Source organism: Sylvia atricapilla, chromosome 13, assembly GCF_009819655.1.
Source record: "Sylvia atricapilla isolate bSylAtr1 chromosome 13, bSylAtr1.pri, whole genome shotgun sequence".
Taxonomy (NCBI): Eukaryota; Metazoa; Chordata; class Aves; order Passeriformes; family Sylviidae; genus Sylvia; species Sylvia atricapilla.
This window is the reverse complement of record NC_089152.1, coordinates 13061213-13088122: the sequence shown is the minus strand read 5'-3', so window position 1 is coordinate 13088122 and position 26910 is coordinate 13061213. Positions and strand designations below refer to the sequence as shown.

The following is a 26910-nucleotide window of genomic DNA, read 5'->3' as shown; positions in this document are numbered from 1 at the left end:
TGTAAATCTTGCAAACCTTAACATTTTTATGGGAAATGCCTGTGTCCTTTTAAAATAGTTTCTGGTCATGATCAGAAATGCAGCCTTATATTGCTCCCAAATTTCCCCCACCCCCCCCCCCCCCCCAGGCTGAAATAAACAGGTATAAATTGGATTGTGCTGTCCTTAATACTTTTTTGCTAGTGATCAGTTTTAAATGAGAAAACATGTAAGTGACAGTGCTGGATACAGACTAGAGGGCAGGTAGCAAAAATCCTGTTTCTTCCTGTTTTACTCATTTCTTCTACAACTTGAAACTAGCAGGTTAACTGTTTGTGCCTGTCTCTTCTGAAAGAAGATGGGACTGATGCTTACTTCCAAAGGTTGTTTAGAGGCCTAGTTACTATTTGAGATCTTCAGATGAAAGAAGCTAGAGAAAAGTAATGAAGTTTGCTCTACTTAAAACAAAAATATAATTTTGGGGGCTGCTCAAAGAAGATTATACTTTGTGACCTCTGAAGTTTTTAATCTAAGAACCACTTTTGTAATCACATTTTCCAGGCTTAATTTCAAGCATGTGAGAATTAATGAAGTCAGTGAAACTGCATGCAAACAGTCAAGAATGTTTTAAAGTGTTTGCAGTTTGGGGCCTGTGATACTTGCAAGTGAAACACTTTTATGGTTTGAGATTTTTACAAAATCAGTGGTGTTAAAATGTAGCACCTTTTTACCATTTGTCTTTATTCCAACTTAATACAGTAACACATCTGCATTATATATATTCTTTTCATTTTATAAATAAACATTGCCTGTCAGTAAAAGTATTGGTGTAACATTTTTAAAAAAGGAAGTCATGCTTCTTATCATGTTGTATGTGACTTAAATGACTGTTTCATATTAAAACTAATCTTTCCTTATGTACTGCTTAAATATACCTGTTTTGGGATATCAGTTCAGTACTTTTTTATACAATCTTGAATGTGTTCCACATTGGTGACATGTATTTTTGCAACAACTTTTTTGTTTTGATTTTAAATTAGAGCATGTCTGATGTAATACATGCATTAGTGCTGTGGTGTGTGACAAAGTTAATGTATGTAATTCAAATTGGAAAAGTTTCCAGACTTTGTCCAACATTAACCCTGTGCCCAGGGATTCAATTACTATGTAATACAAATTATTTCATACCATGATGTGTTTTAAGCTACTCTATGAAGTATGTGAAACATTATTGTTTATGGATTGGTAGCTGGTGAGGTATCTTGCATAGAATGAGGTATGATAGATGGTAGCAATTAATGATGATTAAAACTGAGTACCTTTCAGAACACACAGCACTGATATGCATTATCATCTTGTTGCCATTATTTAATATAAATTTCTTAATATTATCCACTGATAAATGGGTGAACATTTAGTAATCAGCTCCTGGGTGTGAAAATTCAATTCTAACGTTCTTTACTTGTTTTACAGAACATTTTTTGTTTGTTTAGAAGGCATATAATTTTTTTGTCTATTGGATGTGACTAGTTATTTGCAGGAGGATGTAGAACTGGATGTATTTTAAAGTTATTCTGCAGTTGCTAGGTTTTGGCAGAAGCTTTCTATATTAGAATAGACTCTTCCCTAAAATTGGAAACTAAGTGTACTTAGCAGAACTCTTTAAGGCAATATAACCGTCCTACACTACATCTTGAGTTATGCACATTCACTTCTTTATGTGGAAGTGATAACTTCTGCTTTATATAGAAGAAAAGAAAGATCCCATTAGTGCTGTGTGTCATCAGTTCTGGGGTAATTAGTTCTGAGTGGTGTTCAGGCCCTCAGAGGTGCTGCCTCTAGCCAGAAGTTTTCAGTGTCACCCTCTGTCTCCTGGTTTAGAAATGGCTTATCCCAGCACCACAGGGAATAACTATTTCTGCATTGTTTACCATACGTAATTTTCCTTTTCATGTTCAAAGAAGGTGCCTCGAAATAATTTTTTGATCCAACTCTACCTTTTTATTTGGAGATTTGTGCACTGTATTTCAGGAATTGCTGTACAGGAGATGTTTTGGGATTGGAGTTATGAGAGTTGTCTGTTCCTAGACACTCATCTTTTCCTTTACAGAATGGTCTAAATCTGAACTTCCACATAACTTAAGGAGGGCAAGCTCTTAATATATTATTTTTGTTGTTGTTTTTCTTTCTTGGTTTTTTTTTTTTTTTTTTTTTCTGAAATGTGAAATAATACAAAGTTGTTAGGGATTTTTATTTAAAATGTAGTCTTTCCTGCAAGCTTGTGTTTGTGGCCTTTAGAGCAGGCACTGTGGTCTTTAAGGCCTTCTGACTTGGAATTTTTTTGTCCACATTCTCCTTTTAGAGTTAAAAGTGAGTAGAAAAAGGCAAGTTACCAATCTACTGCCATCCAAACAATGCAAAATATAAACTAATTAAGATTGCTGACATTTAAATTTTTTTTGTTAATAACAGTGTGATATTTTTACCTTTTAGAAGAACATATATCAGAATCTGATTCAAGTGTTCTTGGAAAATGTATATGGTAGACTTTGTCCAGCACTGTACGTAACTGTTGCTTTCTGTTGTCTGGTTTCAATTTCTTTTAAAATAAAGATAATTTTTGTGGGGAAGTTGCCTGTTGACTTTCTGAAGATGATGTAATGCCTAGATGGACTCTTCTAATGTTCTGCCTGTGAGAACGTGTTTGGATTAGGTGTAATCCTGCAAGAAGCAGCATGAGGTCATATGGATTAGAAAATACAGCTCCTGCCCCTCCTGGAGAGCTCCACGCTCTGTAAAGGTGTTAATCTGCAGTAACTTCAACGCAGATGGGAAAAGGTCTTGTGCCTTCAGCCCCATTTCTGTCCTCACAGGATGGGAGGGAAGGCTCAAGCACCGTTTGCCCGAATAGATTTTTTAAAATAACTTTCTACACTTGGAAAGTGATTATACAAAGAATTATTTATTCCAGTTTATAGAATTATTACTAAGCTCTACCTGTTGGTTAAAATGCCAGAACTAACATATACCAAATCACTGCTTTACCAATAATTTTTAAAAGTAACTGATATAGGTCCCAAGCCACATATTCAAAACAGTTTATTGAAATAAAAAGAATCTCATAAAATGTTTCTGTTTTTTGTTAATGATGTGGAAGGATGAGAGAGAATTTAGAAAGGATGGGAGGAAAAAAAGGTTAATAATTAAAAATAAGAAAATGTAAACTATCTAAAGGAATTTTTTTTTCTCCCATATATTAAAACTTCTGAAGCCTTTAGAAGTGAAATAACCCCAAAAAGGATATATGTATGTATAGGCATCTGAAAGGTCCAGAATATTAATAATGTAATTAAGGTTTGTGTGGTGCATAAATCTACATCCTTCATAGCACAGGAGATGGGAACTTAGGAATCAGATCTTCAATGGAAAAAATTTATGTTCTTTCACTGCAAACTTTTCACTGCAGACTTTTGACTGATAAAGCTAGTGGCAGCAGAAGAACCAGGCTGCATGGGTGTCTCTTGTTTATTTTGCACGTGTGTCACAGCGAGAGCACCGCAGCTTGTCCAGGTAAGGCTGTGGAGGGGGTGGGACAGAGGTGGTGGTTCTGCACATACACATCAATTCAAAGCTTTTAAGGTTGATCCAAGACCTTGCTGAATCCCTTTTGTGTCCTTTAGCACCTAAATCTGCTACTTTGACATAGAAACATATTACAGATAGTTACTGTGTCTCCTACAAGCTTTGCATTGCAGATCTAGGTTTTAAGTAAATAGACATTTTGGTTGATGTATTGGAGCTCTTCTGTGTAATTTGAGAAGAGTAAATACTGGTAACCCTAACTGTGTCTTGTCTTGTAAAGCATGTATGCATAATATAGCTCTTCTAGCAGGAATAAATAGTAAGCTACTTCATTTCAGTATATTCTCTGTGATTAAACTAAAAATGACACCTGAGAGACCAAGGCAGACGACCTGCACTCAAAACCTCTGACTTCTGGCTGTGAATGAACTCTGTAACTGCAGGATGCTTTCTGGATGGCTACACCTGGAGTGGTAGGAGATTTTGGGCTACTACTTTATAATCATTGTAGCTGCTGCTGCTATGTACTTTGAATGTTCTTGGAAAGAGGAATTTGGTTCTGTTCTCAGATTCCAGTCCATGCAAGGATTCTTCCAGATGATATTGATGTGGGTGAATGAAGATGGAGAATAACCCAGAAATCATATGAGTTATGATGGGTTTCTTGCTCTGAAAGTTTTAAATCTCTGCATGATCTACTTTTATATATCTACACAGCATTTAAAATTAACCCCTACTAGTTGAATACTGCTGTGTATTATAGGTAATAGAACATAAAAATTAAATTCTCAGTGATACACATCAGAAATACTAGGTAATGTGAGCCGTGTTAAACTCCATTATTCTTGGTCTCATTTTAAAAGAAAGAGGGAAAACTAGACACTATTTCTGGATTTTTCCTCATAGTTCTAGGTAATTGTATACTTTTTAGGAACTTAAACATACATCTTTAAGGCCATATTCTCCAGAAGCAGTTGCTTCAATATACTAGACTTTACTTTGGCAGATACAGTGTTACAGTTTGTTTGAGAAACGTGGAGTGCTAATGTGCAAATTACCTCCTGAGCTCTTGGCAGTGACAGTCCAGCAGACAATATTGCTTCGCAATAGCGTGGGGCTGCCTGTATGACCCAGTTATTTTTAGGGGACCTGTGGAAGTTTCAGTGCCAGCATTTCCAGAGTAGGTCAAGGAAGGTGATCCTGCCCTCTGCTGAGCCGTGATGAGGCCACACTTGGAGTATTGTGTGCAGCCCTCAGCTCCTCAGTACGGGAGACACGGAGCTCCTGCAGCAGGTCCAGCACAGAGCTACCGAAGCTGGTTCAAGGGTCTGGAGAATCTCTCTTACAAGGACAGGCTGAGGGAGCTGGGCCTGTTCAGCCTCAGGAACAGGTGACTGGGAGGGGACCTCAGCAATGTGTGTAAACCTCTGAAGGGAGGTGCCAGAGGATGGAGCCAGGCTGTTCTCAGTAGTTCCGAGCAATAGAACAAGAGGCAACAGGCAGAAATTCTCAGGAAGTTCTGTCTGAACCGAGGAAGAACTTCTGTGTGGGTACAGGCTGCCCAGAGAGGCTGTGGAGTCCCCCTCACTGGAGATATTCCAGAACCATCTGGACGCAATCCTGTGCCATGTGCTCAGGGATGGCCGCAGTTGAACAGGGACGCTGGACCCACTGTGGTTCCTTCCAACCTAGCCCATTCTGCGTATCGATAGAATCCATCCTCGGCTTTTGATTTTTTTTTTTTTTTTAATCAGAAATTCCACACTACCGGCAGTTTTGTCTCTTTCTAGAGCTGTATGTGGACGATACGAGCCGCATTCCCCCCCGCGGTGCTGAGGCGTGAGCGCCGGCGGCCGGAGCCGCGGCCCTCAGGCGCCCGGGGACTACAGCTCCCGGCGTGCTCCGCGGGCGGGCGGGCCCGGGCGGAGCCCCGGAGCGGGGGCCGGGTGGAGCCCTTGAGCGGGCCCGGGCGGAGCCCTTGAGCGGGCCCCGGGCGGAGCCCCGGAGCGGGGCCGGGCGGAGCCCTGGAGCGGGCCGGCCGCGGCCATGCCGGTGTGGCTGCGGGAGCACAGCTGGCGGCAGACCCTCACCGCCGTGTACCTGTCGCTGCCCCTGCGCGGCGCCCGGGCCACCGCCGCCAACATCTTCTGCAGCGAGCAGTACCTGAAGGTGGGCGGCCGCGGCCCGCTCGGCTCACGGGCCCCTGCCGCGCAGGGCCGCGGGGTTGCTCCGTGACCCTGCTCAAAGGCACGCGCGCCGTGCGCCATGGCAACACGTCAAGTTCATCTTATCTTTTATACCCTTTATCTTTTCTAATTTCCCTCCGTGTGCCGCAGGCTGTTAAACGCCCGTCCTGCGCCAGATAATGGCTTTACCACTGCTCATTCCCTGCTACTGCTCGTGCCACGCAACAGGTGCCAGCCTGTACTCTCATAAATAAACTGAATTGATACATTTGCTTACACTGTGAATAATTATCCTGAATTTGAGATCTACGGCAGTGGATCAGCAGTGCTGAAGAACCGACTTTTCCAATGCCATTAATAAAATATATAACCTTGTGATGACCCACCCTTAAGGGCAAGGAAGCGCCTTCTCTGGGCTTCTACAAACCTCCACGGTGGATACAAAGCAAATTAGTTCTGTCAATAGGATCTGTTTCTTGAGGCTTACTGTATGCTTGTGCTGTGTTTTGAATATGTGAGAGTTAATTTTAAACAGTAAATATTAGTACAAATTATATTTTTGTAGGTAAGCATCCCTCCCTTTTTATTTGAAGCCATTTTATATGCTCCTATCGATGACACAAATAGCACAGCAAAGATTGGAAATGGAAACATTTTCTTCACTTTGTATAAAAAAGAACCGGTCATGTGGGATTCCCTTACTCTAGCAAATGGTAAGTTCTCTATTCTGAAAATTAGATTATGTGTAAGAAACCCATACTGTGAAACTGCTGCTGGTAGATATCTGCTCAGCTCAACCTTGGTGTTCACTATTAAAAATAGAAAGTATGAGCGAACAAATAACATCTACTGGTTCTAGCATGTATGAAAAAACTCAAAATTTCTTGTAAAATTTTTGTGGGTAAGAAAATCTTAATTTTTCTCTTTTAGACATGGGCTTGGTAGACATTAGTTTGTCAAATTGTAACCATGTTGTATTTGCCAAAGTAGCAGAAGAAATCCTGTTTTCATTAACATGGTACATACCAGTAGAACTCCAGGCCTAAATGACTAAAACAGTTTATTTTTTTAAGCTGCCAAGGAGAAACTACAACATCTGAGAGAGAATGCTGTTCTAAAAGCCCATGAAAAGGCAAAAGAGGAGACAGAAGCAAAAAAAATAACAAAACAGGAACACAAAAAATATGCTTTGGAGGCCACAATGAAGGTAGGTTTGGAAGGAGCTCTACAAGACATACAAGTAAACAACTACCAACTAATCTGGCAGATGCTTTGCTAAAAGTACCAATTTTTATTAAAGTGGTGGTGAACCTTATTATTTATTTATTTCTATAATTTAAAATGTATTTATTAACAAATATGAAAATGTTACAGAAAAAGTGTCTAGCAGTTGCTGTTTTCTGTGAGTAATACTAATGAAAGTTTTTGGTGACAAGCTCAGATTTTTGTCTATTGAAAGGAGAGTGGAGTTATGTGGCAAATCTGTAGTCTTTTGTGGCCTTTGCAGGTGTTTAATCCTTTAGCACTCTGAAAAATACTGTTTTTAAAAATTTGCACTTATTCTTTCTGGTATTTTATATCAGACTTGCTTTTTTAAAATGTTTGTCTTTTGTGTGTTGGTGTCTGTTATTCTGTTATTTATGTATATTTTAAGATATGTTCTTAACATTTTTATGTATATAAGAAGTCTGGTCACTTCACTTGTGTTCAAATGAATTTTTTTTTTTTTTGGAGCATGCAATGAAATATCAATATGCAATATGGACCAAAAGGAGCTGCAGTTAGTGACTTTCTTGTTGGCAGCGTTGCACCTCTTCTAAATATGTAATGACCTCAAAGAGAAGAGGAGAAATAAGAAACAGAGTATTCAGATCATCATATGTATTTTACATTTCTGTATTCTCCAGAGATCCACATTGGAACATGGCTAGGATTTTCAGTGTTTAAAAGTAAAACTTAATTCTGAATGTTTCTAGATTGTACCTTAGGGTTGTTAGTACAATAATTTAAAGATGAGACCTCTAAAGGCTAATCAGAAATCTTTATTCTCAGAGTAATTTTTAAGCATCTTAATTAACTCTGCTTGTATGATCACATTATTGGTTACACTATGCTTGGGATATGAAACTGGGAAAATAATGGTGACTTTAACTTAGTCAAGTCAGTATTATCAGATGTTACGTGTCTCATAGGGCTTTTTGTTCAAATAGCTAGAGGAAGAAGAAAGAAAAAGAATTGAAGATCTGAAAGAAAAGGAGCGGCAGAAGGTTGCTAAAGAGTTGGAGTTATGGAAAAACCAACAAAAAGATGGTGATGCATACAAGAGCATACAAAAAAAGGGAAAATTACATCAAGAAATCGAGCCATTAAAAGAGAGAAAAAGTGAAAAAATGAACCAAACTCGAATTCCTAATGAAGGAACTTCTAAGACCAGACTCAAGTCCACAAAAGGTTGTATAATTGAACAGTGCTTTATAATTCTTTAAAGTGTGGGTATAACTTTATTCCTAGATGTTTCTAATTCATCACTTATCTTTGTCTCCACCATATCGAACCAGTTCTTTTAGCTTGCAGTTACTATAAAATTGTTATTTTCAGGCAATTTATTGAGCTAAAGCACATGAGTTCTTAGCTCTTGTTGAAGTCTTTGGAAATACAAGGGTGGGTTTTGTTCTAAGCTTTAGAAAAGTAAATCAGAAAGCCCTTCTGGTAGTGTAATGCAGGCTTCCTGGGGGTGGGGTTTCTGTTACCCAAAGTTACCTAGCTGCTGGATTTCATAGAAATATTCAATCTTCTTTTGTGCTCTCTGTCCTGTGTCTTGCCTCCATGGAAAGCTAATTCAGGGAACTAAACCAGCAGAAGATGTTTAATTTTCTGTTTGTTTGTTTGATTTGACAGGTTAGTTTTAGCTCTTATGGTTGCCCTGTCACAGCATCATACAGACAACGAAGAGAGAGGTGTAAGAGGAGTTTAAGTTAGTTTGTGACAGATGCTGCATAATACCATTTATTTACTTGCTACATTAGGAACAAAAATTGTTTGAACCTTCCCTTCAAAAGAAGAAGTTCAAACTATTCTCAAGCAATTAGAGGTTTAATTCTAATGCGCCACGTTTCTAAGTCAGGTGTACTTTGGACTTAGGTAGAAAACCAGAAAAATCTGTTGCTTCAGTTTTCATTTCCAGTGCTCTAACTCTTTTCCTAGGTCCTGGCTCCTGTAGTATATTTTCACAGAACTTAAAGGAAGAGCAGTTACCAGCTCCCCGATCTGCTGCTACAATTAAAGTCAACTTCACACCCCGAGTTTTTCCCACAGCTCTGCGAGAATCTCGTGTTGCAGAAGAGGAGGAGGTAAGTGGGGAATTATTTATTATGTATTCAGTCAATACAAAAATAATGTCTGTGCCAAGGAATGTTACCTATGCAGTTTCCTTATCTTCCAAGGAAGGCAGTCTTTATTTAAATTAGGATATAAAGAAACAATTTTCCATAAAAATTCTTTTCACAGTGTGGTTGTGCAGATTAATAAATAACATGTTCCTTTTTTGGGAGGGGGAGAAAAGACAGCAATATTAATTTAATTCCTTGAAGTGCAAAATTTGAAATGTCCTAACTCTTATGTTTAAGATTCTTTCATTTCTGTCTTAAAATAAGCTCACGGCTCTTTTGAGCTCCATTCAATGAACACAGAGTAATTTTGAAAGATCAAAACAGACAAGTAAACAAAAATGTGTTAGGGATGTGGTAACGTGACTTCTCCTGGTAATAAAATATTTGGGGAAATAATGAAGTTTTTCATATTGGACACTATCACATGTTTTTCTCTGCCCGAAATATGTGGTTAATAGAATTCTTTTGATAAGTATGAGTGAAGAGATGAAAATGAAATCCTGTTTTGGATTTGAATTTTTGCTTCAGAATTAATACTAGCACATTTTGTATTTACAGTGGCTACATAAACAAGCAGAAGCTCGAAGAATAATAAATTCTGATTTATCTGAGCTGGAAGACTTGAAAGAAGAGGAGAAGAATCCAGATTGGTTAAAGGACAAAGGAAAGTAAGTTACATTCCACTTAAACGTGTATTAAAAATTAATTAGCTATATGGTGTTTGTTTACTGTTCAGTTTTGGTATAGTCTATTTATTCTAGACAGAGTTGGTGAATGTCTAGAGTAGTCATGGTAGTTGTATTAGAGATTTTATTGACAGCTTATGGGCTTAGAATCTGATAAATCCAGAGATGCAATTGTTGAAGCTCATGATGAACAAAATCATTGTAAACACATTATACATATTCTTCTTTGAAGAAAGTTGGGGCAGTGCACTATTATACCTAAGTGGATTTAATTTTGTTTGTACTTTTTTAGTGAGAGGTTACACATTTGTATAAAATAAACTTTAGGAACTTGATACAAATATTGGTTTATTTATACAGCTGTGTTATACAGAAAGCTTTGATTAGGCAATCATAATGAGATATACAAAGCTTTCAAAATGAGTCCTGTGTCTACATAAATGTGTCTACTCTTACAATGCTTCATTGCTTGTAAGCAGTGACTATTTTTGTCACGTATCTCTAAGCTGTATTGTCAGCATCAAGGTGCACTGAACTTCAGCTATGTTGTTCTCAGAAAAGGTTATAAAGGGGCATTTCAAAGGAAAAATCTTTTGAAAGTGAGTTAACAATAAGTAGGTGTTTATTTTGTATTTATCCCCTTCTTTAAAGTGCATGTTTCACTTTTTGTTTAACACTTAGCAAAATGTTTGCAATGGGAGACTACCTTGGGGCTGTAAATGCGTATAACCTTGCAGTGAGGCTGAACAATAAACTTCCCCTGCTGTACCTGAACCGTGCTGCTTGCCACCTTAAACTGAGAAATTTACACAAAGCTATTGAAGATTCCTCTAAGGTATAAAAATCCAGCAGCTCAGGCTGTCATCTTATGCATTAATGTGATTTGTTACTGTGATGGTTCTGTTCTAAGCAGATCTGTAAATACATATTAGTGTAATTCAAAGTTTTAAAATTCAAAATTGATATAATGAAGCCATGGCGAAATATTAAAATTTGATAGTGATTAATGAACTTTCAGAAATTTAAAACAAAATAACAATAAAGTAAACCCTAAACCAGGCTTCCACACATTTGTGACAAATGGCCATATATTGGCCAGTATGTTTCTTTACAGGTAAAAAATATTGTAGCAATATATACACTTGAAAAAACCCACAACTTGGAGCAGAGAAAAACAAAAACCAAAGTATACTCATATGTTTTCTTTTATGTTGTGGTGTGCTTCATTTGGCTTGAAGGAAAAAAATGTGGTGGTGATGAGCAGGATAGCTTAAAAAACCTCCAACAAACCAAATATTTTTAAAGAACAGCTGTATAGTCCTGATGTTTTAGCAGCTGTTATTTGCACAACAAGAGGAATGATCTCAAATGGCACCTGAATAATGTAGAAAAAGTTTTCCAAGGATTTTTATGTTTTGAACTAATAAGTAGTTGAGTCTTGAAACTTGTGGGTTTTTGGTCTTGTTGTTGTTCCTTTCTAGTAACTACTACTAAAACACATGTGCTTTTTTAGTGCTACCTTTTTTTTTTTTTTTTTTTTTTTTTTTTTGATAGCATGATGGTTATATGATGTATAAAACCAGAACATATTATTTGACTGCAATAAGCATTTAACATGGTATTTGTCAGTCTTTACCCATGGCAATGTAACTGGGATTGGCAAACAGGGATGATGGATATGAATCTTAATGACTAGATTCACAAACCATTTATAGTTAAATTTGAATAGCTATTTTCTATTCCTGTTTGAATAGTTATTATGTCACTGTATAATAATAGTAATTATAGGTGAGAGAAGTGTTTGTAAATGAGAAAAAGCCCCAAATTATGGGAAAAAAATCTACTTATAAATACTTTGTGTGCTCTCATTTGTAAAGGCACTGGAACTGTTGACACCACCTGTTCCTGATAATGAGAACGCTCGAGTGAAAGCCCATGTGAGACGTGGAACAGCATTTTGTCAGCTGGAGTTATACACTGAAGGTGAGGGCTTGCTTTTCTGAAAACATGCACACGAGTTTATAGTGACATGCAAGTGACTCTGTTCAGCTCAGTGAGGCTGCTCACACCCTCATGTTTTCAGGAGGTCTATACGATCTGTTTGTTAAAAACCTTTATACCACATTCTTTAATTTTTTTAAAGAATTCACTGGATACTTGAAAAATCTTTACAAGTTTGAGAAAATGGATTGCATTCTTAATTTAAGGAGTTTTTCCCATTGAAGATGTTAAAATAACATGAAATATTTCTAAAATACTTGTGAAGTGCTTAGTAACAATTTTGTAAAATGAGGTAGGAAACCCATATTGATGAGTAAAATGATTTAGCAAGTACAATTGATTTGTGTGAGAATACCTGAATTTGCAGTGTCCCTATTGAGTTCCTCAGGAGTATCCAGATTAGTTTTGTAAAACAAATTTACAAGTGAAAAGCTGATAACAAAAATTAAGAATATTCAAAATATTAAAAAAAAGAGTCAAAATTCAAAAGTGTTGAAGTACTAAGCTTTGCCCATTGTTTGCCTTTATCTACTTAGGCATCACTTGGTTATTCCCTCACAGCTTCATTTGCACTTTGAAACCTTATAAAAAAGACTAACGTAGGCAACATTTTACTTCCTGTACTCATGACTTGGTTTTTTCCCCACAAGCTCTAGTTTTCACAGTCTTTTTTTATTCTTATTTTCGCACAGGATCATTTCCTCTCTTCAGCAGAACACTTTAGAACAGTCTCCTCATGCACACACACATATATTGGTGTATATATGAATGTAGAGGTTCTATTTTCATGTTTCAAGACTTGAAAATGCTTATGTGGTAGAGTGTTTCCACTGAAATGTTTTGTAAAATAGGAAAAACAAACCAAACATTTATTTACTGATGGAAGCTTAACTAATGTCATTCTGATGCCATCTTACTTAAGGACAAACCTCAAGATCAATACTTTACACATATGACTGGGGAGTAGTTATTTCCAGTTAGTTGCTAAAGAGGATGTTCTTGCTTGATTGATATTCTTATTAATGTGTCTTAATATTAGGTCTTCAGGATTATGAAGCAGCTCTCAAGATTGATCCTAGAAATAAAAATATAGAAAAAGATGCTGAGAAGATTCGACATCTAATTCAAGGAACAATGCAAGGCTCTTAATTTTAAAAAAATATAGAAAGGAAACTCTTTAATGCCTTTGAGGACATCAGAAGGAAACTTCTCTTTAGTGTGTGTTACCTAGACATTTTTCTGCTTCATTCAGAACACTTACAAAATTAAAAGATTGGATATATTATTGGAAAGTAGAGTATTATAGACATGATTAGATCTATTTTATATTATTTTGATACAAAGTTGTCATATTTTTGCTTTTTGTTAACATCCTGTATTACTCTGACAATCTGAAGCCCTGGACTTGAAATTATTCCTTTTTGTTAAGTGTTCAGTCCAAGCTGGGACCATTTCAACTACACCTTTCAGGAGTTGTTTTAGCAGACTTCTGAATTTTCTGCATCAGTCTCTTTCCTAAATACCATTTATGACTGATTTCTGTCTTTATAATAAAGTATTTATCATGCAGGTATATATTATTGTGTGCAAATTTGGTAGTGTTGTATCAGGCAGGCATTGTTTCCAGCTGTTTTACTTAGTGCCTTGAGAGGAGTGCTCAGTCAGAAATGTCTGGGGTAGCTGCTGCCCCTGCTTTCCTACAGAAAACTGCTGCATTGCACTGAAAGGGGCTGAAAACACTTTTTTATAACAGCTGGAAGGAGGGCAGTGCAGCAGTTTGGGTGCCTCAGTTGAGTGTAATGCTATCCTTACAGATATTTCTGTTTTCTTGTTATAATTACTGAGGGGAAGTGAGGGCTAAGGAGAGGAGACAGGCAATGGGAGGAAGATACATCTTATTCAACCCATGTTAGCCTTTCAACTAATGGGGCAAAGCATTTCAAATTTGTTAACTGTTTGTGGTCAGAGCAAATATTGCTCAAGATGTGTATTGAAACACATGCATGGTGGAGAGTGAGGAACTTAACACTTTGACCTTATTTAGTAAACTGTGGACAGTGGTAATTTGACTCATAAGACTATGGAAGATAGTAAAATTTGAGCTTTGCATCAATTTCTGCATTAGTGATAATCCTGAGCATAAAAAATATCTTAATATGTGTGGCAGAAATAGTTAATATGGGTAATAAAAATATGAATGAGAGTAAGAATAGAGTGAAACTGTGGGTGATTTGATTTAGTTCTGACCTTTTTTTCTAAGATACAGGAATATGAAAAATAGAGTCCTAGAGAAATGTACAAGTGACTGTGCTTCCTCCCTCATGCTCACATGTGTGTATTTTTATTTTATTTTATTTTCTCTGTAGGGAGTGAGTTATCATATGACAAATCCTTCTTGGTCTGTTAATGGAAAGTGCTCTAGTATCATTGAGCCTGCTGTAAAACTTCTCTAAGGTACCTCCCTAGTGCTGCTGAGCAAGCCAGTTACAACCTGCTGCTCTTCAGAGGTGCACTGAAAGCTTCTTTCTTTGTTTCTCAGTCATATAAGACATGAAGCCAATGCTTAAGTTGCTATTTTAGTTAAAACTTGAGTAAGACATTGACTTTGTTAATGAGGCCTGTTGTCATCTCCGATTAATTTTCTTGTTCCAGTATCAGAGCACTGTTGGGGTCTAAACCTCTGGGATTTTGGATCTGCTCTGTTTGTGCAGTGCCTGTTGATGAGATGTGGTCTAGGGGCATGGGGGCGAGTTAAGAGTTGCCTTGTCCCCCGTCTGAGAGGCTCTTGGGACAGTTTCTCCTGAAGCAGCAGGGCCTGTACTTTGAGGAGACTTTCCAAATTACTTCCTAGTCATCAGAGTTTTTCCACTTGAGGCTAGAAGAATCAAAGATTTGTTTTTAATACAGCACCTTTGGGTTGGATATTTTTTGGGGGGTAGGCGGGCATGTTCTGGGGTGTTCTTTGGCGGCGCTTTTGTTTGGTTGGTTTTTAGGGGCTGAGGGTACTGTTGTTTGTTTTTTCCTTTCCCTCAGTACCAGCGTTACTGGCACGGATCGCAGCGCGGCTCCTCAGAGCTGGCTGTCCCCGCGGCCGGCTCTCCCGCGCCCAAGGGGCTCCGCGCAGCCCCGGCCCGGCACAGCGGCGGCCGGCCCGAGCCGGGCGGCGCGGCGTTGCCATGGCGGTGCCCGGGGCGGGCCGCGGGGGGCCGGGCGCTGCGCTGCCGCGGGCGCTGCGGCTCCGGGCGGCTCCGGGCGGCTCCGGGCGGCTCCGGGCGGCTCCGGGCGCTGTGGCCGCCGGGCCGCGGCGGGGCGCGGACTGCGCTCGCCAGGGTGCCGCGGGCGCCGCCCCGCGCGCAGGCGCCGGCCCGGGCGGGCCGGGTTGTTTGTGACGGCGTCACCGGCGGCCGCGGGCCCTCGTCCGTGCCGGGCCCCGCCAGGGCCGCGCTCAGGTAGGCGGCGGGACCGGCCCGCGGGGGCGGCCGCCCTGCCCCGGCCCGGCCGCGGGGAGCTCCGGGGGGCGCGGCGGCCGGAGCGGGGCAGTGCCCGGGGCGCCGCGGCCGGGGCGGCCGTTCCCGTGCGGGGAGCGGGGCGGCCGCGAGGGGGGCGAGCGGGGGGCGAGCGGGATCCGCGCCGTGGTCGCCGCCGTGCCGGCCCCGGCCTGGGCTGGCGTTTGCCGGCTTCCTCCTCTGTCATCGGCTGCCGCTGCCTCGCCGGCTGATGCAAGGTGCTCTGTCTGATAAACACTGTCCTGGCGCTTTAAGTGCGCTGGCGCCGAGCCGCGCTCGGGCTCAGGTGCGCTCCAGGAACACCTGCGCGGGACGAGCGACGGAGCGGGGAATGGCCAGGGGCTGGCTTGTAGGAGCCGCGTTTGTCTTGCCTTCATGACAAGGGAGTATTCTGTATTTAATATGGGTTGCTAAATATATTCTTAGAGCAGAATGTTACTTTGGGAAAGAAGTGAAAGCTTAGCAGAAATAATAAACTTCCATGAGAACCCTGAAATGTAATAGCACCGAAACTGTTTTTATTTATGTTGTGCAACAAAGAATCGACTGTAGAAGAGAACTGAGAGTTTTTACTTGGAATGACAGTGCAGCAAACTCTGTAGAACACATTTGTATTCCTCTTGTTGTCTGTTACTTGTCTTTGTCAATGCTTATTGAAGGTTATCTTTTTAGTCTAGGAAACCCTCTTTTTAGATAATAGAGCTTAAGAGTTTATTTAGACTGAAGTAGTTCTTTTTAAGACTGGTATTTTTTCTGCTTCACAGTGGATAAATAGGATGTGGTATCTCAGATTTATTTTTATATACATATCTGGGATAACATGGTATTGTGTTATCAACAATACATATGGCTGTAAGCGTTTACACCTTATGCTTCTGGTTTGCATTTCACTACGGATAGGCAAATAGTTCACACTTTTGAATCCTGCCCCTGTTCCCCAAATACATACAAATTGAACTCTGAAAATAATGGGTATTTAATTTGTCCAAATAGAAGTTAAGAAGATGATGTCCAAAGCAGCAATGAAGATACGTAGTGAGCATACAAAATGAGTGTACCAGGGGGTGTGGTTTTGGTTGTTTTTTTTTTCCCCAGTCTTTCCTTCTTGGCTTGGCCTGACGTATTACAGGACATGTGTAACACTGGTGTATCCTCCAGTTACCCCTGCTGTTACTGGGCTAGAACCCATTAGTGTCATCTTGATTCGTTGGGAAGTTTGAAGGCTTTATGGCTTTTTAATTCCTGCTCAGAGCTATCTTTTTAAAAACATTTGCATTCAGGAAGACAGTGGCAGCATTTCCAGCCCCTTTAGCTGGTTGGAGAAGCATCCTGGTTCTTACTGGGACTTTGGCATTTGGTGGAGAATCAAACTGGAGAAGATTTTGTGGGTGGATCAGTTTGGCCATCAGGCTCAAATTAGTCTTCTGTTTTTCAGCTTACTTAGGGGATTGAATTTGACCTAGAATTTAGTTATGATTATGTGTATTTTATTAGTCTGTTACAGAAATAAGCTGTTTAGCTGATGGCTGAAGTTTAGGAACACTGTACCTAAGAAATTTTTTTATTAAAGTTTTAGGTCTTTTTGATCTTTTAGATTTAACTAAGTAATAAAGTGCTTTAATTTTGGTAACTGTTTTACATGTGTATGTTTGCTGAATGTACCTGTAGGAATACATTTACTCTATAGATGCCCTTCAGTCTAATGCCGAACTATCTATCTATGGTAATTTGGCTAAATTTAGCAATTCTAACCATACATCTTAGCATTCTTCTAATTATTCTTTTTTAAAAAATCCATTATTTTTCTTAGTTTTTGGGATGGGAAGACAGATGTCTATGTGGAAGGCAAAGCCATAGTTGTATGTTCATAAGATCCATTTGGGTTTCTGCAGTGCTCAGGGTGTTTTGTAGCTGCACAGGGAGAGCAGGCTGGTGTTTCTGTCGGGGTAGCCTGGGCCCGGGGTGAAATGCTGAGTTAGCTGGGGGAAGGGAGATGTTGCAATGTCCAGCACAGAGTCTGCCATTACAATTTGGGCTTTTAAAATCTCTAGTTGTACTTGTATCAAACTGTACTGGTGCTCTGAAGTTGTCTTTTAAGAATTCACTTCAGGTTTTGCAAGGTAGCCAGTGATGTTTCTGACAGCTGCTGGGAGTTACCTTCCTGTGAAAGGAATGCTGCTGCTGCTGGATGCCTGGGCACATTTAGGGTAATTAATGACACCAAGCAGATGCCCTTGTCACATGTAAACTCCAGAACTTAGTCTTTGCCATTTGGGCACTTGTTATTTTGATGATTGAAGAAGTGTGATTTAAAAATAAATCATGATTTAAAAAAAAAAAAAAATAAAAAGATCCTTGTATGCAGTGTGATTTAAAAAAACCCAAACAGCTCAAACCAAAATAGATTTCTTTCCACCCCCTCCCAACCTGACATCCCCTGGTTGAGATTCCAGGAAAAGCACTAATGAAGGAAGAAAAATATCTTTGGGAAAATTACAGCCATATTCAAAGTAGGGCTTTATAAAAAAATAGAAACTCAGTTTTTCTCTAAGTTTCATATACTTAAGTTGCCTGTTAGTGAATATTTGTGCTTAAACTGTTGTTGTGATTGTGCCTTTTTTTTTACAGAGGAACTCTAAATGTATTAGTTGAACTTGATATGAAAATGGTTTTTTCTTAGAAAAACATACAATAGCTACCATAATGCATGTTTTTATGCATCATATATGAGATATGAGACACATTTACTATGTTTTGTGAGAAAATTAAGTGGAATTGGAAGTTTTATATTTTGTTGTGCCAGTTTCTAGCCACACTGGTGTATTTAGATGTTCTTATTCAAAGTTCTGTGTATAATTTCTGTGTTGAGAAACGGGGAGTGAAGACAGGATTGATGATAAAGTAAAGAACAAATTAATTTAAACACATACATGCTTTCCTCTGTGTTCTTACTGGAACTAAGAGTGGGAAATAAAGCAGGTGTCTTAAATTCTGTGATAAAAGATTTCTTGAACCATGATTTCTTTGGCTGTTTTTTTATGTTGATGCATAATATAACAGGCAATCAATTGGAAATTGTTCAATTTTGGCAAGATGTTTTCCACCGAGATGAATCCATAGTCAATTTTATGTAACAACTTGATGTATTTTTATTTCAAGGAGCAAGAAATGTATTAAACTCCTTTATAAAGTCTTTTTGCTAATTAAGGACTTGAAAAATTGATCAGAATATGCAATGATAATTAATACTCTGTATTCCTGGTAAATTCCTGTTAAAAAGGAGAAAAGATAAACAGGCAGCTGCAGTTGGACAGTTCTCTTTTGAAAGTGGGTACCAGTCATCTGGTAATGTTAAAAAAATTTATACTTTGGGTTATTTTCATGCTGTTTTTGTAGTTGCCAGGTACACTCTGAATTTTCCTTAGAATCTGTGTGTTTGAGAGTACTTAAAAGGAGTGAAAGAAACAGGAAATATTGTTTTAGCCCAGTAGTTGAAGGAAATTGCTACCAAAACATTCTAATCTGTTTCTTCTCAAAAAAACCACAGTGTTTTTTTGAATAAACTCTAGTTTCTGTGTATGCAACAAAGCAGAAATTATTTCATGTACTGAATCATGTCCTATAATTTGTCTATAGCATCATTGTTTAACTTTGATTATTAGTTTACTGACTAGCCTTGTATGTGTGTCTATCTAGTCTAAGGCTTTTTGGCTGGCTGAAATAGGTATGTACCCTAGCAAAGCTATAGTTGCTCCAAGTATAAAGAAGATAATAGGAAATAGGTACAAAAGAGTATATTTCCTTTTTTCAACTTTTATTCTGGTTTTTTGGGGTTTTTTCTCAATTCCAGAATAACAATTTGTGTGTTAGTGTATTGTTCTGTAACATCATGATTTCCATTCTTCTGGGTTTTTGTTTGTTTGTTTATTTTTTGTTTGTTTGTTTTTTATTTTTTATTTATAATAGAGCAGTGAAATTGTGAGTCTTGCATATTAAAAGAGACTACTTTTACCTGCAGTGTGCTTTGAAAATGTCTGAAAATTCCAGTGACAGTGATTCATCTTGCGGCTGGACTGTCATCAATCACGAGGTACCCAGTTTCACATTGCTAAAGTTCTGTCAGTTTAAGGCTATCTATATGCAGTAAAATATTATTTCAGCTTACTAATTCTTGTTTTGTGTGGATGTTGCATACCAACAGAGAATATAGAAGAGAAATTTATTAGTAAATCATAAAACTACTATTTTAAAAAATGTATCATTTTACTATAGTTGATATAAATTTTGATATTTAAAAGGATTTCTACTTCTGCAAAGGTTTTACTTTGAAGAGCTGGTAGAATTTTATGACATGCATTCTTCTGTTCCATCCTGCCTGAAAGCATTTACATTCTGTTTAACTTGTCTGTTGTTGCTGATGTATTTCTTTTTCTCCTGATAAATCTGTACCCTCATCAAAACAAGCAAAGTTGGGAATCCTGGGCAGGAAAAATATCTTGTGCAGAAGGGAATGATTCCATGATATCTCCCAGATTTTTCTACCACTAAGGCATCTGATCCTAATTTCAGCAGTGCCTGTTCAGGAACAGCCCTCTGTCCTTACATAGTCTTCCCTGGAGAAAATTAGGGCAGGGACAAGTGTGTATTCCATGGCCATAATGGGACAGGTGTCTGGATCTGATGTTGGTTTCAAAGTTTGCGTTGTGTGGGTGAAATCAGTGCTGTCAGTGGAGTCTGGAGAGCAGGAGTCTTATGTCAAGGTCAGCACTTAGGTTTGATCAAATGACTGCACTGACTGTGGTGATTGAAACGGTGCCTTCAACACCTGCTCAGGTGTAGACACATGAATGTAGATAAGAGTGTTTTATCTTCCCTTCCCACAGGGCACAAGGCAAGCCTGAGTTGCTCAGAGTAGCCCTTCCTGGTAGAGTGGGTATCCAGTATCCTTTCCTCCTTCAGTCCTGAGGATTGTTGTATCTCTTCAGATCTTGGCTGATGTGTGAGTGCAGGATGGGTGGGTTGGTTCACTTGTTTGGTTTGGTTCTTAAGTATTTAGCATTGTCTTGTAAACTGAGGAGGCCATTGAGCCAGGATCCTTAGGACAGATGAGTTGACAGTTTTCCTGGAATGACAGGTATTGCCTGCATCTACTTGTTGCCTGCCTCAATCTCAGGGCAAGAAATTTTCAGGACCAGTAGTTGAGGTGTTTCATTCAGAAGAGGAAAGTAGGAAAAAATGGCTGAAGATCTTGCATGGTGATCAGCTGTCCTTCACTGCACACTGTTCTGCAGATTATAATGAAAATGGGTAACTCAGAACTGAGCTGTTACAAACTTGTGATCACACTCATGTTTGGACAGTTCTGTGATGCTTTCATTTCTGTTGGCAGCAAAGTGATATTTCAGAGGTGGTTAAAACTTCTTTTCCTTGTTTTGGGCTTGATGGCAGGTTGGGAATCTTGCCACCAAAAGAAACAGAAAATTCATGCACTCCATTCCTCAAGGCCAAGTGGGCTACAAGAGTGTGCAGGCTGCTGGACTCACAGAGTTCAGATAAAAGTGAAAGATTTTAGAGGCTGAGTTCAGCAGTTGAGTTATTAATCTCTGCAGACTTTATTTTCATTCTTGGGATGGTTATTTTACACTGTAACTGCAAATGAATTATGCAGTCTAAATAAGTTAACATAACACAAGACTGTAGGATGGCTGGGATTTGTCTAGCCAAAGCAAAACAAGTTTCTGTGACATGGAGATTTTGTGTTCCCAGTTACTCATCCCTGAGTCAGTGAAATAAAAATGGGGAAACATTGGTGTTTGAGAGCTGCCATTTTTAGCATTTTTCTTGCAGGACAGCTTTGAATCTGAGCATGAAAAAAGTGGAATGGATGTGATGGCCAGGTACCTTTCACACAGCTGGTACCCAGGGAGGGGAACGTGGAGTTCCATAAACTGCAGTGAGTTGATTTGGATATTTAGGGCAGAGGTAGAACTACAGGTTAGACAAATTTGGAGTACTGTAGTATTATTTTCTCACATACTGTTGTAACCTATACTGATGATGACACAGTGGAATATGTTTTTTCTGGATATGTTTTACAGTGAGTTGAGGGGCAAGAATTGCCTATTGTCCAGGCTGTGGCTGCAGGGAGCTGACAGCTGTGTGTGCTGGGCTGAGGGTGGCTTTGGACAGAGAAGCAGTGCTGTGCTTTGATGGACTGCTCCTAAGAAAGGACTTGCTAATTTTGTGTAGGAGTGTAGGAAGGTGACAATATCTTCTCTTGACCTCTTTGCTCTCAAGGTCCAGCATCAGATGAAGTGTATCAGAGAGTTCAAGCATTCACATTTGACTGTGTGCTTTTAAGAAAAGGATGGCTTACCATGTACCTAACTAGCCTGTTTTCTTGGGTTTTTAGCTAAAATTGTAATCTCTCTTAAGCAATACTCCTGATGTTTTTCTTCTTGTGGAGCCTGAGCCAACTGAAATGTTCTTCTTATTATTCACAATTTAAGAAATTAATGTAGTGGTTCTATCACACCAGAGAACAATTACCACATAATAAACCTGTATACCTATCTATAAAACCCAACCAACCCCAAAACCCCAAATAACTTCATAATTTTTTTCCTGAGATTTCACTCAGATTATAGTAAATTACTTGTAAATGAGAGCTGAATTTCTGCAAAACACATCAAATCAGCATTGTGATACTTCTGTAGTCAGAAGGAAGAAGATAGAAGGTTTAGATACAAAGTGTTTAAAAAGATACTAAGTATTTAAGCTGACGGGAGCAGGTAATGTTTGAAGCCGTTTACAAAGAAACATAATTTTGTAACATGATCATAGAATGTACCTTATGCAATTCTTTTTGAGGTGTCTAATCTTCCTGAAGCACAGTCTCCCTAAAAACAAAAGCATACATGTTTGCTTGAGTCCTGACATGAGACATCCAGGGAAACTGATCTGGAAGTAATGCTGCTACTGTAATTTCACACCTGCTGTTGCAAAAATAACTATCTCTGTTTACAAAAACAGCTCAACTTATTTATGGATCAGAGTCACTTAGTGTTTTTCAGTTATGTTTTGCATCTTTGTGGTTTGCTAATAGCCTTACTGGTGTCTCATCAGTACTTTTCAACAAAAACTACAATATAAAGATTAAATATTTGGAATTGTCAAGCATAATGCTTGCCTTTAGTACCCTGCAGTCTCCTGGTGTTTTTTATTTGCAGTTCCTGTTGTGCTCTGGTGTTGCTCACTGGCAGCAGATTAATAATGAAGGCTCCTTTCTGGATTAAAGACAGAAATCTAATATAGAGTTTGTATAAATATTTGGTTTTGAGGTGTCAGAGATGTACTATGTAAGCAGCCTTTCAAAATTTGTGGCAGGAATTGAGATGGAGTAAAATTATACATAGTTTTTCCTGGTAGTAGTATTTATCAGAACTCGTGTTGTATGCTTGAAAGGTCTATTTTTGGGATGGGAGGGTGTGTGTATTTGCATAAAATAGATGGACCTGGGAGCAAGAATCAGATCCCATATTCAAAACCTCCTCTGTTTCTCTAAATTCCATTTTATAAATAGGTCTAATAAAGACAATAAAATAATTATTTAAAATACTCAGTGTAGTTGTTAATTAATGCCTAAATTGCTGTCATTTTCCCCGCTAGAATTGTCCTCATCTTACTTTTTTTAACCTTAGTTACGAGTATTACAAATTAACACTTGTTTCACTGTAGTTAATTATTTGGTATTTCACTTGCTTTTCTTAGCTCAAAGTTGTCTTCAGTTTTAAAGGCTCAGTTTTTTTGTTTCTCTTACTAATATTCTATTTTCTTTGTAACCCTTTTTTTTCCTACTTTATTACTGGAAACCCCAGTAACTGTAATTTCCATTCAAACTCTTCACCTTCAGGGTTCTGACATAGAGACAGTGACCTCTGAAAATGGAAGCACGAATGATAATCCTGAATTTGTTTCAGAAGAATATGTTTCTTTGCAAGAAGAGGAGCAGGCAATTGATTTGCAAGGTAAGATATTAAAAGAGGAGCAGTTTGATGAAACAGGTCAATATTTGTTGTAGCATTGGCACAAAATTAGTATTTTCAATAGATTTTTATGTACTTTGTGGGCCTCTATCAGGGTATTTGCTTCACCAGTGTTATGAAAAATATTCAGTCATCAACTTTATGAAAATATTTTTTCCTGAAGCAATGTGAAATTAGTAGAATGTCTTTGATTTTATTTGTACTTTAGATGTGTTTATAAGATAGCGTGCACTGGTGTTGCTGAAAGATAGTTTATAGAAGTGTTAGTGATAAAAGAAGTATTCCCTATTAATGTCATAGATCAAATAAGAATAATTTGGAAGTAACCATCAATACTTGTACTCCTAAAAATGACATTGTGACGCTGTATTTTAGTATTATGTGGGTGTGGGCATAATTTGTGGTTGTTGCTTTTAATCCCATGTTCGTGTGCTTGTTTATTTCCTCTTTTTATTATTATAGCTCAGTGCAACAATGATGAAGAGATCCCAGCAGTAGATAATACTCTATCTGGTATTGAGGAAACTCAGACAGTTCCAGAGGTAAATTTCATTACAGATTACATTATTCAGAAGCTTCTGTAAGCCCCATCTGTCAATGGCAAAAAATGTTTTCAAGGCATTAAAATAAAGACACAAGTTTTTCCTTTCCTAAAATTCCAACAATTCTTGGTTGGTTTTTTTTCTTTTTTTAATTTGTTTGAATTATTTTGGATTTTATGTGTGTGAATAATTCTCACATTGTCCCTTTCTCTAGGGAAATAAAGAAAAAGTTCCTGATGATGTGTCCTGCATTGGAACTATTAGCGATGATTCTGACATTGTTACCCTTGAAGCTCCAAAACCAGAAGAAACTCAGAGTCAGGAGGAAGCTCCAGCTGATGGTGAAGAAGCTCAGAGTTCAGAGGATTTTAACATGGGTTCCTCCTCTAGCAGTCAATATGCATTTTCCCATGTAGAAACTGGTAAGAGCAATACAGTCCTATGCAACTGTATGCAAAAATACCACTAGGAAAAAAAACCCCAAACCAGTCTTTGGTTAGAGACCCCCTTTTTGTAGAGAGAGGAAAAAATAATGGTCTTGTTGAGTACATATCAGTCTCTAGAAACACTCTAGGTGCTCTCTACAATTTTGTCTAAGTGTATGTCTGCAATCTTTTTTTTTTTTTAAACACTCTCTCTCATTAAGTGTTCACTATTTTAAATAGAAAGTTAATTTGTAGCATATCTTGCAGAATTAAAATTACTTTTAGTTCATGGAATAATTGTAGGTTTTCTCTTGGCAATGTTTTGGGCTTTATATAGAGTTGGTATGAATGACTAGCAAGTGGGAGACACTTTTTGGTGCCATGAGGACTAAGCAGTATGACTATGAAAACTTTGTACCACCCTCATAGCTATGTAGTGTGTATTTATATATTTAAGATACTCCCAGTGCTTGGCTGAAATAAGCAGTGCTTTATAATCAGGAGGAAGGAGATGAATATTTCTCCAATGAAGAGCAACAAACAAAACCCCAACAAATCCAAACAAAAAACTTCATGTTTTGTTGCTCTTCTGTAGTTCTCTACTCTTCCCCTATTATTCTTTTTGGCTGTTTGTTTGAAATCTTTTCTGTTCTCTTTGTTCTCTATGACACCTTTGTATTGCTGATCTTTATCTTTCAAATTAAGTTTATTACATAAGCAGGATTTTACCTAAAATATTATTTTATCTTAGAATAGGATACAGCATTATTAAATGTTTGTATATCTGTATAGTATCCACTGGAAGCAGAAAGTGACAGATTGGCATCTAATTATAACCAGTGAAGATTTGTAACAAAGCTGTCACCTTCTTTAAGTTGTTTGGGGAATCTGGCTTAATTTTTAAGTTACGATTTAGTTGACTTTGTTTTTTTTCTTTTAGAGATGAGTTCTAAAAGTGCTTTTTTTTTTCCTCCTCTATGTTTTTGTACACAAAAGTCAGTTGGCTGGAGAAGCTGTGGAAGATTCCTGATTGTGTAAGGGGATGGGGAAATGAGGTGAAAGAGCATGTATCTCGCAGTCTTCCTTTCCAAGGTGGTGTGATTAAATTTGATCAGCTTCTGCAAAGCTGATTGCTTATGGCTTGCATGGAGTGTTCTTACCATTTCTGATAGCAATCTGACTTGATCTTGTAGTAGCCATATTCTAGACAGATGCTGAAAGCCAATCCTCACTGAAGAACTTGGCTAAGCTGTCAGTGTCTCATGTGCTTCTTTAAAAAGATGTTAACCTTGCACGTAGGTTTGGAGCAGACATCAGTAAGGTTTGTAAAAGATTTTAATGTGTGTGCTTGATTGTTTAAATGGAGAGTTCTTGTTGGATTCCAAGCCTACGTGTGACTGGCAAAAAGAATTTATTCCTTCTAACTTTAAGCTGATTTCAGCATGACTTTTAGTGCTGTACATTCAAGTGATCAAGTATTGCAGAAAATGTCAGGAGTATTTTGCAGTTATTTTAGATGCTGAAGTTTTAGCAGGGACAAAAAGTGGTGACAGAAATCTTTGCCATTCACTTCCTGTTGAGTGTTCTTTTGTCTTGGAAAAGGATGAGCCTCAGAGTCTTCCTAATGTAGATACTGAAGTGTCCTACAAGGATTTTCTGCCACTTCTTTTTTGCCAACCAATTCCTGTTTAGGCTGTCTTCATTGTGCAGACAGAAATGTTTTAATACTGCTTCTTGAGTGACATTGAGCCAGCAGAAGTGAGCTCTATCTGAGCTGTGTCTGTGCAGGAAAGTCAACTGACTTAATCTGATTTCTGATGTAGATCTGACACTTCAAAGTCACAGTAGAAACTAGGATTTTGGACTGCTGTTGTGGTCACACTTTGTTTCAATTGTAGTCCTCTCCATCCTGGTACTGTTAGAGCACAGCTTTGTACTGAACTCCAACAGCAGCTGTAAGGCAGTGTCTTTCTTGCCTGGAAGTGTAATTGCTGTTGACAACTTGCCAGCAAGTGCTTATGAATGGCTTTAAGTGTCTTACAGCATTTTTCTTTCTGATTGTCTTTTTTTTCTCCTTTCCTATTCTTTGCTGTCCAGTGCGTATCAAAGAATTTTCCCATTTTCCTAGAAGCAGCTTCACCACTTAGTGACTCCTTAACCACTTTTGTATTCCATATGTGTAAGCTTCCTTGGTTGTTGAAAAACCCTAAAAACCCCCACAGAGGAGCAAGAATGGCACCTAACTTTACTAAGTTTGTCTTGTATATTTCTTTATAATGTCTGACCTCTGCATTCTAAGAATGCATTCTGAATGTTTGCCTTTGTTTTCCAGGATTGGGAAGAGTGCATCTGTTTAAATGACTGAATCTAAAATAGTGTCCTGCTCTACTAAGCTATATAAATTCATTTAAGTGTCTGCATGTCTGAGTCACTGTTTAAGTGATTTGTCTTTATTGCAGAGTCTGCTTGGTTGGTCTGGTTTGACTTATTTACTAAAATGGGGTTTTTTATTAAGGGAGGAAGTTGTCTTTCATAATCTGTCATGTTGCTTGTCCATGGACTTAGAAAT

At 38.4% G+C, this 26910-nt stretch overlaps 2 protein-coding genes across 10 annotated transcripts in view; both read left to right on the top strand.

Moving 5' to 3' along the window:
• The first annotated feature begins 3980 nt into the window (after positions 1-3980).
• On the top strand, positions 3981-13398 carry DNAAF4 (dynein axonemal assembly factor 4). Of its 4 annotated transcripts, none has more exons than XM_066328475.1 (9): positions 3981-4034; positions 6313-6460; positions 6821-6954; positions 7958-8198; positions 8952-9097; positions 9695-9804; positions 10504-10657; positions 11700-11805; positions 12863-13398. In XM_066328475.1, the coding sequence occupies exons 1-9, from the start codon at positions 4017-4019 to the stop codon at positions 12970-12972; spliced, it is 1167 nt and encodes a 388-aa protein (XP_066184572.1). In that variant the 5' UTR covers positions 3981-4016; the 3' UTR covers positions 12973-13398. The 4 variants fall into 4 exon arrangements, with proteins under 4 accessions (XP_066184572.1, XP_066184573.1, XP_066184570.1 ...); XM_066328476.1 differs by lacking the exon at positions 3981-4034 and adding an exon at positions 5576-5730 and having other exon boundaries at positions 9063-9097; XM_066328473.1 differs by lacking the exon at positions 3981-4034 and adding an exon at positions 5576-5730.
• A 1728-nt stretch (positions 13399-15126) lies between these two features.
• CCPG1 (cell cycle progression 1) overlaps positions 15127-26910 on the top strand; it is a 52045-nt gene continuing 40261 nt past the window's right edge. For 2 of the 6 annotated variants that reach the window (XM_066328467.1, XM_066328464.1), the window contains exons 1-6: positions 15132-15272; positions 19348-19419; positions 23242-23356; positions 23837-23916; positions 24131-24338; positions 25338-25433. In XM_066328467.1, the coding sequence (XP_066184564.1) occupies positions 19360-19419; positions 23242-23356; positions 23837-23916; positions 24131-24338; positions 25338-25433 (559 nt within the window). In that variant the 5' untranslated portion in view covers positions 15132-15272; positions 19348-19359. Of the gene's footprint in view, positions 15273-19295; positions 19420-23241; positions 23357-23836; positions 23917-24130; positions 24339-25337; positions 25434-26910 lie in introns of all 6 variants that reach the window. The other 4 variants (XM_066328470.1, XM_066328469.1, XM_066328465.1 and 1 more) reach the window with 3 other exon arrangements.

Bases quoted from the DNA above. Each gene is read 5' to 3' on its own strand.
- DNAAF4 (XM_066328473.1), top strand. From the start codon at position 5,608: ATGCCGGTGTGGCTGCGGGAGCACAGCTGGCGGCAGACCCTCACCGCC. The intron at 5,731-6,312 runs GTGGGCGGCCGC...ATATTTTTGTAG, and splicing joins GCAGCGAGCAGTACCTGAAG to GTAAGCATCCCTCCCTTTTT. The intron at 9,805-10,503 runs GTAAGTTACATT...TTTAACACTTAG, and splicing joins TGGTTAAAGGACAAAGGAAA to CAAAATGTTTGCAATGGGAG.